The 10,070-nt window shown below is 65.9% G+C and overlaps 1 protein-coding gene across 12 annotated transcripts; it reads right to left on the bottom strand.

The window, feature by feature from the left end:
- Nucleotides 1-1,078: 1,078 nt before the first annotated feature.
- On the bottom strand, nucleotides 1,079-9,569 carry PTPN7 (protein tyrosine phosphatase non-receptor type 7). Of its 12 annotated transcripts, none has more exons than XR_014052991.1 (11): nucleotides 9,519-9,569; nucleotides 8,518-8,787; nucleotides 7,965-8,148; nucleotides 7,650-7,734; nucleotides 6,546-6,622; nucleotides 5,239-5,376; nucleotides 4,823-4,933; nucleotides 4,124-4,281; nucleotides 3,630-3,801; nucleotides 2,976-3,089; nucleotides 1,079-2,312 (listed from the first exon to the last, which is right to left on the bottom strand). XR_014052991.1 is itself a non-coding variant. In XM_081487310.1 (10 exons), the coding sequence occupies exons 2-10, from the start codon at nucleotides 8,574-8,576 to the stop codon at nucleotides 2,160-2,162; spliced, it is 1,074 nt and encodes a 357-aa protein (XP_081343436.1). In that variant the 5' UTR covers nucleotides 8,577-8,787; nucleotides 9,519-9,569; the 3' UTR covers nucleotides 1,079-2,159. The 12 variants fall into 12 exon arrangements, 8 of the variants coding, with proteins under 8 accessions (XP_081343436.1, XP_081343440.1, XP_081343437.1 ...); XR_014052992.1 differs by having other exon boundaries at nucleotides 8,518-8,807; XR_014052990.1 differs by having other exon boundaries at nucleotides 8,518-8,833.
- Nucleotides 9,570-10,070: the final 501 nt, after the last annotated feature.

Genomic DNA, 10,070 nt, shown 5'->3' on the forward strand with positions numbered 1-10,070 from the left:
GCCCGGCCGCCGTCCTCCTCGCCGCCGTCCTCCGGCTCCGCCCGCGCGGCCGCCGGCCCTGCTCGCCCCCGAGCGAGCGCGCTCCTCCGCGCCGGGCCGGCGGGCCGAGCCGCGGAGCGTTGGGCGGGGCGCGCCGTGCCGGTGGACGCGAGGGACGCCTGGGGAAAGGAGCTCCGGTTGCTTTTCCCCTTCGCGAGCTGCCGCATCCTGACGGGCACCCGTCCCGTCTTCCAGGGAGTGGGTCGGAGGTGGGCGAGGGCGCCGTCCAGCGGGAACATTTCCAGGGTGGACGAGGGTGGTCCGCGGCCTCCCAGGACGCGGCGGGAGGTCTCTGAGATCTTTTGTTCCCTGGGTCCTGGCCTCTGAGCATCTCTGGGTACCGAGCCCCGATCTCCCAGAGGGTACCCCGCGGAGAGGAACTGCCGCCTGTGAACGCTTTGTCAACCACAATGTACTAGAACCCCCTGCTTATACGCCTCAAGCCCAGAGCGGCTTTTACTAGGACCACCGTGATACTAGACAGAGAAGATCCTGCCAGGCGTTTCCCGTGAGGCAGGTTTGTGGCAAATGGAAAAGTTGGCCTGTGCTCGGTAAAAGCCATAGTTGCGCTCAGGAGAGCCCCCGGTGGGGGTGGGGGTCTACCGAGGTGCTGCTGTCCCCCGGGCCCCCGCAGCAACCACCCCACCTTGGCTGCATCTTAGTGTTTGACCTCCACGTGTGTTCATGTGCGTCCACAGGTTTCATCAAAGGTGCATAAACTTTCAAATAGCAACCGTACCCGCCAAACCCATCTAAGATGACCCCATGATCAGTTGCCAGAATGGCAAGATCGCAGGGTCCCAGCCTGTGAAACGTCCTGCGTGGCTAAGTTTCATGGCCTGTCTAGTCCCTGCTCTTGGTACTTCCTCTCTAGCTCCCAAGGAACACCTCTGTCCCCCCCGCCAGCCCACTCCTGGGTCACTGTTTCACGTGTCCCTGGAAGGGCTGTAAAAGTGCACGTTCCGGGTAAAGAGCAGCAGCCTGTCCCTATCTGTGGATTCCTGCTCTCTCTGCTGTGAAGGGGCCCCGGAGGCCCGAGGACAAGAAGAAGCCTTTATTTCCCCACCTGTTATTCTCCACGGCCCGTCCTCAGGTCTGGACAGGGTTGGGGCAGCCGCACTCAGGGAGTCCCCGGGGACCCGCCGCCCATGTGGCAGCTTTCTTCCTGGGGTTCTGAGCTCCACGGGCAGCGGGAGTGCCTCTTGTGGGGCAGGAAAGCTTCAGGAGAAAGTGAGCTCGTTCCCCGGTGGTGGTCAGCCCTGAGATTAGATCTGGGGGGTCCTGGGCCTCGTGTTGACGAGAGATGCGGAGGGCAGTTAGCTCTCCAGGGTAAACTAGGGCGGACCCTGGCCCATGCAGGTGCTTTAGTCCAGGTTGCTGGTGGAAACAGGCATGCGGTCCGGGCATGCTCCGCAGGGAGAAGAGCATGGCGGGGCTCTTATCTCTCGGCTCCTTGCTCCCTTCTTGGGTTCTTCCCGGGCACTTGCGTCCCTTCTGAGGCTGGCAGGCAGGCTGAGGATGCAGGGTCTCCCAGGGGAGTGGCTGGGGTGGGCGGCTGGCAGGTACAGAGGCAGGGGCAGCAGTCTGGACCCCTGGGAGATGTTCCCACACTTTCCTTCTTCTAGAGACTTTAACTGTTTGGTCTGGTCACTTCTGTAGCCTGCTCCCCAGACCCCATTGTGGGCACGGGGCTGGTCTGGTTCTTGCTCTCTTGGGGGTGTCCAGCCTCTGATGTGGGGTGAGGAGGCAGAGTCCCTGGCAGGATGCTGAGGACGTGGCCAAGGCAGCACCAGGCTTTTCCCAGCGCCGGCCATTGGCCTGTTCTCGGGCTGGACTGGGGTGGGTATGATCTTGGGGTCACGCTCTCACCAGCCCCAGGAAGGGGGTGCAGCTGGAGCAGCTTCTGGGCACCATCAGGTTACTCTGCCCTGGTGGCAGCAAAGCACCAGGTCCATGTCCGAGGAGGAGACCGAGGCTCTCACGTGGGGGTCGCCTCTGTGTCCACTGGGGGCCTCTCCAGGGGGCAGGGGCGTGGGCAGTGCTCAAGAGCCGGTGTCTGGCCTCATCCTCACTGGCCAGCTTCCTGGGACCCCAGACAGGCCCCCTGAGTATTCCCCAGGTCACGAGGCCCCCTTTCCCCAGGCCCGGGGAAGCGGCTCTGGGCAGGGCGGGCTCCGGGTCAAGGGCTGGGCTCCTCCGGCAGCTGGGCAGCGAACAAGGCCAGGGTGTGGTGCAGGAACTGGTACTGCTCCGCCGTCTGGATCATGCCTCCCCTGCAGGCAGAGGCGCACAGCCCTGAGCTGAGGAGGGCGGGGACGCTCCCAAAGGCCTGTGGCGCCTCCTCCCAGGGCGACCTCTCTGCGGCAGGCCGGGACTCCCCCAACGGCCCCCGCCTTCCCCAGCCGGGAGGAGGGCCCCATGTGGCACGGGTCTCCTCTGACCATCAGGAATGTCCCTGAGCCCCAAGGTTCCCAGGGCTTCCCCATTCCTGATAGCAGCTCTCCGGGGAGGGGGCCACTGTCTCTCTGGGTAAAGAAGGGGGGACCCAGGAGACACAGTGACGGCTCAGGCGGGTGTACCCCGTCTTCGGTCTCTACACCAGTGAGCTTCTGCAGTTGCCTGTGGCTGTCTTGTTTCTAGAACCAACCATCCACTGTCTCCCCACCTTCTCCCATCCCTGAGAAGGGTATTTGGAAAAACAGAGACAAGAAACGAAAAAGACGGAAAGCTTGGGGAGCCGTTTGATAGCGTGTCCTATGTAACCCTCGCCTCCCCCAGCTGAATTCTAGACGCAGAGTCTGGCCTGGGTGTAAGGTGCTAAGCTCGTGAAGCCCAGGGGGCCCGTTTTCTCCCACAGGAAATGCCCAGAGCCAAGGGGCCTCTAGGAGGCATGGGGCTGCTCGCCATGTCCTTACCCCACTTAGCCAAGCACCCACCTGTCCAGCCGCAGCTGGCACACGATGCCCAGGATGTCTACCTCCCCTCGGGCCTTCAGCTGTTGGCAGCCGATGCGGGTGGCGATGAAGCAGCCAGTCCGGCCGATCCCTGCGCTGGGTACGAGGGTCCAGGGCAGGGCAGGGCGGTCACAGGGGGCAGGCGGGCGGCGAGGGCAGTAGCCACGCCTCCGGACGCGCCAACGTCCTTCTCTGACGGCGCTGCTCACCCGCTGCCTGCCTGTCCTGCCCCAGCCCTCTCCCCCTGTGCTGTCGTGTCCTGCCCTCCTCCCTTCTTCAGGAAGTCTCCCCTCCCATGTGAACCTCTGACCCCCAGCATCCGCCGGCTGCACCTGTGGAGGGTCCAGAGCCCCCTGCTTGTGGCCGCCGTGAGCTCCTGAGGACGGGCCTCCCAGACGCTGTGCCTATTTCGAGTCTGTCCCTGCCTCACCCCTCCATCCGCCTGCCTCTTCGGTGGCACACCCGGGTCTCTGGGCCTGTCCTGTGAGGCCCCTCATCCGAACGCCCGCTCTTACCCTCCAGACTCTCAAGCCCGCCCCCGCGTCCCCGGCCCAGCACCCTGACTGCCCCCAGCCTCCCGTCAGGCCTTGGGAGCTGCAGCTCCATCCACCGGGGTGCTCCCCGCTCCTCATTCACCTTCCAAGTCTTAGCTTGGCCTAGAGGTCCTTCCTCCCGGAAGACCTTTTCTGGCCAAAGGCTGGTGGGGGCGACTTGGTTCTGTGCCCCCCACACCCCCCATCACGTTTCATCATGCCACGTCCTGTTCGTCTCCTCTGCTGTCTTTCCCACCAGACCGTGAACCTGGAAACTGGGCAGTAACCAGACAGCCTTGTTCACACTGCCTCCTTAGCGTTGAACGCTGTGCCTGGCAATAACGGGCTTTGAGTGAACGTTTGTGGAAGGCATAAACGAGCGCCCTGCCGGCAGGGAGCGGGCTTGTCTCCTCCCTCAGAGCGGGAGCTGCCTCTCTGGACTGTGCCTGGGTGCCCAGCCTGCACGTCCGTGTTCTGCACTTGCTGGATGAGCTGGAGATCCCTGTCCGTGTAAAGCCCGGGCCGGCCCCCCTGCCCCACTTGGAGCCCCTCTGAGGGGGCCCCGTGGGGAGGAAAGGTTTCCCCGGGGGCGCATACCTGCAGTGGACCACGATGGGTCCAGAGCTGGTGGCTGTCTCTGGGCTGTCGTCCACCTCGGCCACCAGGCGCAGCAGGGGCCCCGCCGATTCTGGGGTCTGGTGGTCGGGCCAGGCCGAGAAGAGGATGTGCTTCAGGGCCCGGCGCTGCTCCTGGTGCTGGGCGGGGCCGGGTGTGAGAAGAGGGCACCACGGGACAGGGTGCCGCCCGCCCTCTTCCCTGCTGCCGGGCCGGGATGACCCCGAGCGGAAAACCAGCCTTGTCCTGCTCCTCCCGCTCTAGGCTCCCTCCTCACACGCCCCTGGGAGAGGGCAGAGACCCAAGTTCAGGTCCCGGCTCTGCCGCCCACCAGCACAGGCCTGCGGACGTGTCCCTAAGCCTCATGTTCTTTGCCTTGAACATGGGGCTGTGAAGCTTGGAGGCCAGAGAGCTGCTTTGGAGAGCGGAAGGCGCCTCCGGTGATGGGGGCTTAGGCGTGTTCATGTGTTGTTAAGCCTCTCATCAAACTTCGAGCTCCCTTCAGCAGTGACTCCAGGGCCTGCCTCGCATCCCACAAGGATGGTTGGCACCCACCCTGCTGGCCTGGAGGGGCCCCAGGATGGCACCCGCAGACGTGGGTTCAGGCAGGTCTCCCTGAGCAAACCCGAGACTCCCAGGGAACCTGCAGAGGGGGCGGCCCGGCCCCTCCAGGCCCGGTACCTGGATAGTGAGCGTCCGCACGGTGTACTCCGGGCGCTCCCGCACGTCCTGGACGCGGATGCGGAAGGGCCCATAGGTCTCCTCCTCTGCGGGCCAGTAGTGGACGCACTTCTGGGCGGGGGGAACTGGGAGTCAGGGGCTACAGAGGAACAGGGCCCCCCGTGGTGTCTCCGTGCCCCCAGGGGCCTTGACAGCTGCAGAGGAAGCGCCTGCCTCCCCCCCCCCCCCCCCCCGGCTTCTGGCAGGGGTGGCCTCCATGCCCTGTCACTCAGGGACTGACAGGGGTCCTCAGCCCTCGGGGGCCCTGCCTGGAGCCGCCCCGGGTGGGGGTGCGTGGGGTGGGAGCCGCCCCGGGAGGGGGTGCGTGGGGTGGGAGCCGTCCCGGGCGGGGGTGTGTGGGGTGGGAGCCGCCCCACCTCCTTGCCCTCTCTGAGCTGTGTGAGCATGATGATGAGGGATGCCTCCTCCTGCCACACCATCTCCCAGAAGTCCGACACCGTGTTGGGCATGGGGCCCTGGGTGGCGATGTAGGCCTTGTCCTGCCCACCGTAGCCCTGCAGGCAGGGAGGGCGGGCGGTGAGTGCGGGGCCAGGGGCAGCCCGACGCACGCGTCAGGCATGCACACGCCAGGAGCCCCACGTTGGACAGGACGGGCTCTGGGCACGGAGCACACCCGGGTTCCAGCCCTGCCCGGCTCTGCTGTCGTAGACCGGGCGTCGTGCCCGGCCAGCAGCTGTGGTGCAGGTCAGACTCGACGGCGTGTTGCGTTCAGGCTTTTGGGGCCTCCGTGACTGGTCTCCCCTCCCTCTGCCTTCTACTAGCACCAAAGGCGGGGAAAACTGTTGCCCTTTGACATGCTACTTTGTGGAGTTAGCAGCAAGGCGTAGCACACCCCTGCCAGCTTTTTTTCTCCCCTTCAGAATCCTCCTGCTCCTCAGGGGATGGGGGATCCAGACCATTCACTGGCCCGCGCTTCACCCCCAGGCCCTCAGTTCGTTTAATCGTGTCTCTTTGTGACCCCACGGACCGCAGCACGCCAGGCCTCCCTGTCCATTCCGAACCCCTGGTCTTTACTCAAACTCATATCCATCGAGTCAGTGATGCCATCCAACCACCTCATCCTCTGTCGTCCCCTTCTCCTCCCGCCTTCAATCTTTCCCAGCATCAGGGTCTTTTCAAAAGAGTCAGTTTTTCGCATCGGGGGGGCTGATGCGGGCTATTCACCTCCGCTCAGGCCGGTGTCCCACCCGCCTGGAGCCACTAGAGGGCTCATGTCTGCGCCTGCAGCCTCCCACCCTGCAGGCTGGAGGCTGGGCACCGGGCACCAGGGACAAGGCTAAGCGTGGAGTCCACCAGCCCTCCTGGCCTCCGGTTCCTTAATTCCTTGACTTAAGTTCCCTCCAAGAAGCAGGGGCCGCCTGGAGGAGCATAGGCAGAAGGAAGGGAACGGGCCAGGTGCCTCACTGGGCTGCAGACCTGGGAGCGTTGGGCTGGGGTGGCCAGGGCCGCTCTCCGCGGAGAGGCTGGGAGGTGTGGGGGACCAGGGCAAAGGAGGCCGGGGTCTTCCTTCCAGCACCTGACATCTGCTCTGTGCATCCTGGCATCCTGGCCTGTTCCAGCAGCTCATGGGGTTGGAGCCAGGACACCAGGTGCCCGGCTGTGCTGGGAGGTGTCCTGGGGGGGGTCTCTGGACACAGCACCCCCTTCCCTGGCAGCAACTCACCCGAATGTAGTTGGCATTGATGTAATCTCCATCTTCCTGGCTCTGTGCTCGACCCAGACAGACTCGGCTCTGGGGGTCTAGGAAGTCAAAATCAGCAGAGGTCAAAGCAGCCGCGTGCAGGGCCAGCAAGAGGACAGCCCTGTCCCTGTTGAGGTGCCCGTGAAGAGCAGGCGGCCGGACAGGGGGCAGCAAGGTGTTTCTGATCAGCAGAGGGCCCAGGCCAGGGCAGTGCCGGGGAGGCCCAGGGCGGTGCTGGCAGCACAGACAGGAGGGAGAGGGCAGTGACTGAACGTTCCAGTCTGGAGGTCAGAGAGGTGTGGAGAGGGGTCGTGGCAATAAAAGAGAAAGAGAGATGGTTGAGGACGAGTTTCTCCTGAGCGACCCGAATGGAACTTGGGCTCCATCCCACCCTCCACCCTCCACCCTCCACCCCCCACCCCTCGCGAGTCAGCCTCTAAGGGGGCCTTTCTCCAGCTCCAGTGCAGGCCCGATGAAGAAGCTGGCTCGCAGGGGTCAGCTGGTCTGGGCGGAGGGCACCTCGGGGCCCAGAGCAGGCTGCCCTCGCCCCTTCCGTGGGCACTAACAGGGCTGCGGCCTCCAGACTGGGGGCTGCTGGGGGCGGCAGGTCAGATAAGGCTGCTCTGCGTGGAGGGGGAGGAGAGCCTTCTGGGCCTTGTGGCCAGTGGGCCCCGTGCGTGTGTCTGGATACAGGAGGTGCTGACCTGCATCTGTCAGCCTCGTGAGCCCTGCCTGCGGCCGCCTGCTCACTCCTCCATCTGAGACCCTCAGCTCCTCTCTGAGCCATTGCTGGCGGGAGGGAGAGGAGGAAGGGGGCTGGTGCCCCTGGCCATGTGACCTCAGGCGAGCTATGTGACTTCGCTGTGACTCGGTTTCCTCACTGTAAAGTGGAGGTCAGAACAGCATACACCGACTACTCGGGGTCATGCTGAGCAGTGCCGCCCGCAGTGCGTGCCTCATCTCAGGCTAGCGTGGTTTCTGCCCCCCTTCCCTGGCCAGGGCCAGGTGGGGGCACCCCTCTGTCAAAAGAAGAGGCCGTGTCTTGCCCTCTGAACGCCTCCACCCCAGCCCCACTGCAGTCCTTACTTGGCAAGATGGTCTTATATCGGTCCTTGGAGGCATGGCCAGGAATATCCAGGTCTTCGGGGCTGACGAAGTTTGAGGGGATCCTCTGGCGAAGGCGGGGGAGGAAGTGCGTGAGCAGTGGCCCCCTTCCCAGCCTCCCTTCCCCCACTTCCCTCTTGGCATCAGGAGGCGGGTCTGGATGTGGTGCAGGGCAAAGGGTGGAGCCTTCTCCTTCCTGGAGCCCCTGGGATTCTGTCTCCCAAGGGCCCGAGGGGGACAGGCTGGCCAGCTGCTCCTGATCCAGAAGGGCAGTGACTCAGGGCCCCTCGTTCTCACCAGGAACTCCTCCTCCAGCTGCGTGGGGCTGGGCGGACGGTGCTGCAGGGCCTGACGGCTGAGGGGGCGCCCGGCGGTGCGCAGGAAGTGCAGCGTGACCTCCTGGGGCGTGCGCACGGAGCAGATGGGCTCCACGGCCCCCAAGGACCGCACGTCCAGCATCAGGGCCACATTGGAGCCACGCCTGCAGCAGAGCGTGCGGTCGGCCTCGACAGTCTCAGCTGTCACAGGCACCGCTGATGGTGGGCTCCTTGTCTCCTCTCGACCCTGAGGCCCAGGCCCCCGGCACCCCTGCCGAACCCAGCTGCCGCCTCCAGCTGCCCCCACTTCTCATTCCTGGCTGGGCCCCTAAAGCTCAGACCCACACCCAGGCCTGGAGGCTCCGGGCCCCTCGAGGGGTGCTCAACCCAGCCTGGGACTTGGGGCGCAGGCGCAAGGCTGACACAGATATGCAAATGAGCAGTCTGGTTTCCTCTGCCTGGGGAGGTGTGGGGGTCCCACAGGAGGGGCAGCAGAGGGCGGGCCGGGCTGGGCCCTCCTAGGAGGGTCTCACCTCTCCTGCAGCCGCACGTGCTTCCTGGCTGGGGCCTGGTCTGGCGGAGGCTGGGTCATGGCTGCCCCCGAAGGCGACTATGAAGGCGAAGGGGAGGCCGGGGCGGTGCTCTGGAGCGGCCCCCGGGCCTGGACCATTCTGGGGCGGTGCTGGCGGGAGCTCACACGGCCATGCGGCTTGGCCTCTGGGCTGCTGGGCAGGCTTCTGCCCTCGGGCACCTCGGGTCTCCTCGCTGTCTTCCGTTGTTCCCCAGGAAGTGGTGGTGTCACTCTGTGGGAAGGCCAGGATCTCTGCAGGGGCGTGGGGTGGCGGCCGCCTGGGGTTAGCGCGAGGGCGAGATAAGGGGTCACGATGGGGGGGCCAAGATAGGACTGGATCCAGAGGGGCTGGGGCTGGGGCGCAGCAGCTGGAGGGGGGTGGGCGGCGGGTGGCGTGCAGCCGTTCTGGGTGGAGGGTGGGCTCACGGCCGTGGGTCTGCAGGGGTCTCCTCCGGACGAGAAGGTGGACCTCCGGTGTGCTTGGGGCAGCCGGCCCTTCCACTCAGGGTGGTCCCGACCTCTGGGGTCTCCGGCCTGGGATGGGGCTGGGGGTGCTGCCTTCCCCCTGCCCATCCCCCGCCGCCGCAGCAACCGTCACAGGAAGCGGCCTCCCCGAGCCGAGGCAGGGCCTGGGGAGGCGACGGGGGCACACGCCGGGCGCAGAGCTGCTGGGGCGCCTCACTGAGGGCATGGCCTGCCCCAGGCCAGGGGCTTGGCTCGCAGCTCAGCTTGGCTGTGAGGATGGCTGCGCCCACGGGGTCCAAGTGGGCAGAGGCGGTCACAGCAGGACGCCTCCCCGCGGGCCCTGCCCGCCCTTGGGGCCATCTGCGGAGTCAGCGCCCCTGCCCACCCGGCACCGTGACCTCCAAGCCCTCCCGCGCACCTTCCCGGGGACACCCTCCCGGCCCTCCGTGTCCAGCGACCCAGGGCCTCGGGGCTCCTCCCCGCTCCTCAGGTACTTACGAGGCAGCCGTGTCCCCAGGCGCCTCTTGCCAGCTGTCTGTCTGTCTGTCTGTCTCTAGGGCTGAGGAGGCCTCAGGAAGCCCGCTTCCTCCCTCCGCCCCCCCTCGCTGCCACCCACGCGCACCCAGCTGCCTGTTGCCACCAGCAGGGCCGGCGGCCTCCCGCCTCTGACCCTGGGGCCTGGCCTGTCCACACCTTGGCCGCAGCCCGGCCTTGCGCGTGGGAATGGCCAGTTCTGACCGCCACCTCTCCTGCAGGGCTTCTCCTCTGGGCCCCGGTCCTCTCGTCTCTGCCTGCCTGCTGGGCGCAGCGGAGCCGACCCCCACCCCAGGCTGCCCCCTGGAAGCCCTTGCCCCTTCAAGCCGTGGGAATCCCACCAGGAACAGGAAGAAGTAGGCGCACGTGGGGGTGGGGGCAGGGGGCCGAGAGTCTCTCTCCACGAAGGGAAAGGCTCAAGCCAGGCCACAAGGGTCAACCCCAGGCCCCCAGCTTCGAGCGGGTCTGAGCCAGGTCAGCCACTCTGGAGGTGGGCAGTAGAGACACCTCATAGGA

Source organism: Giraffa tippelskirchi, chromosome 5 (assembly GCF_054371585.1).
Source record: "Giraffa tippelskirchi isolate mGirTip1 chromosome 5, T2T-mGirTip1v1.2.pri, whole genome shotgun sequence".
NCBI lineage: Eukaryota > Metazoa > Chordata > Mammalia > Artiodactyla > Giraffidae > Giraffa > Giraffa tippelskirchi.

Bases quoted from the DNA above. Each gene is read 5' to 3' on its own strand.
- PTPN7 (XM_081487310.1), bottom strand. From the start codon at position 8,576: ATGACCCAGCCTCCGCCAGACCAGGCCCCAGCCAGGAAGCACGTGCGG. The intron at 7,735-7,964 runs GTGAGAACGAGG...CGCCTTCGCCAG, and splicing joins AGCTGGAGGAGGAGTTCCTG to AGGATCCCCTCAAACTTCGT. The intron at 4,934-5,238 runs GTGGGGCGGCTC...CCCCCCGCCCAG, and splicing joins AGCTCAGAGAGGGCAAGGAG to AAGTGCGTCCACTACTGGCC.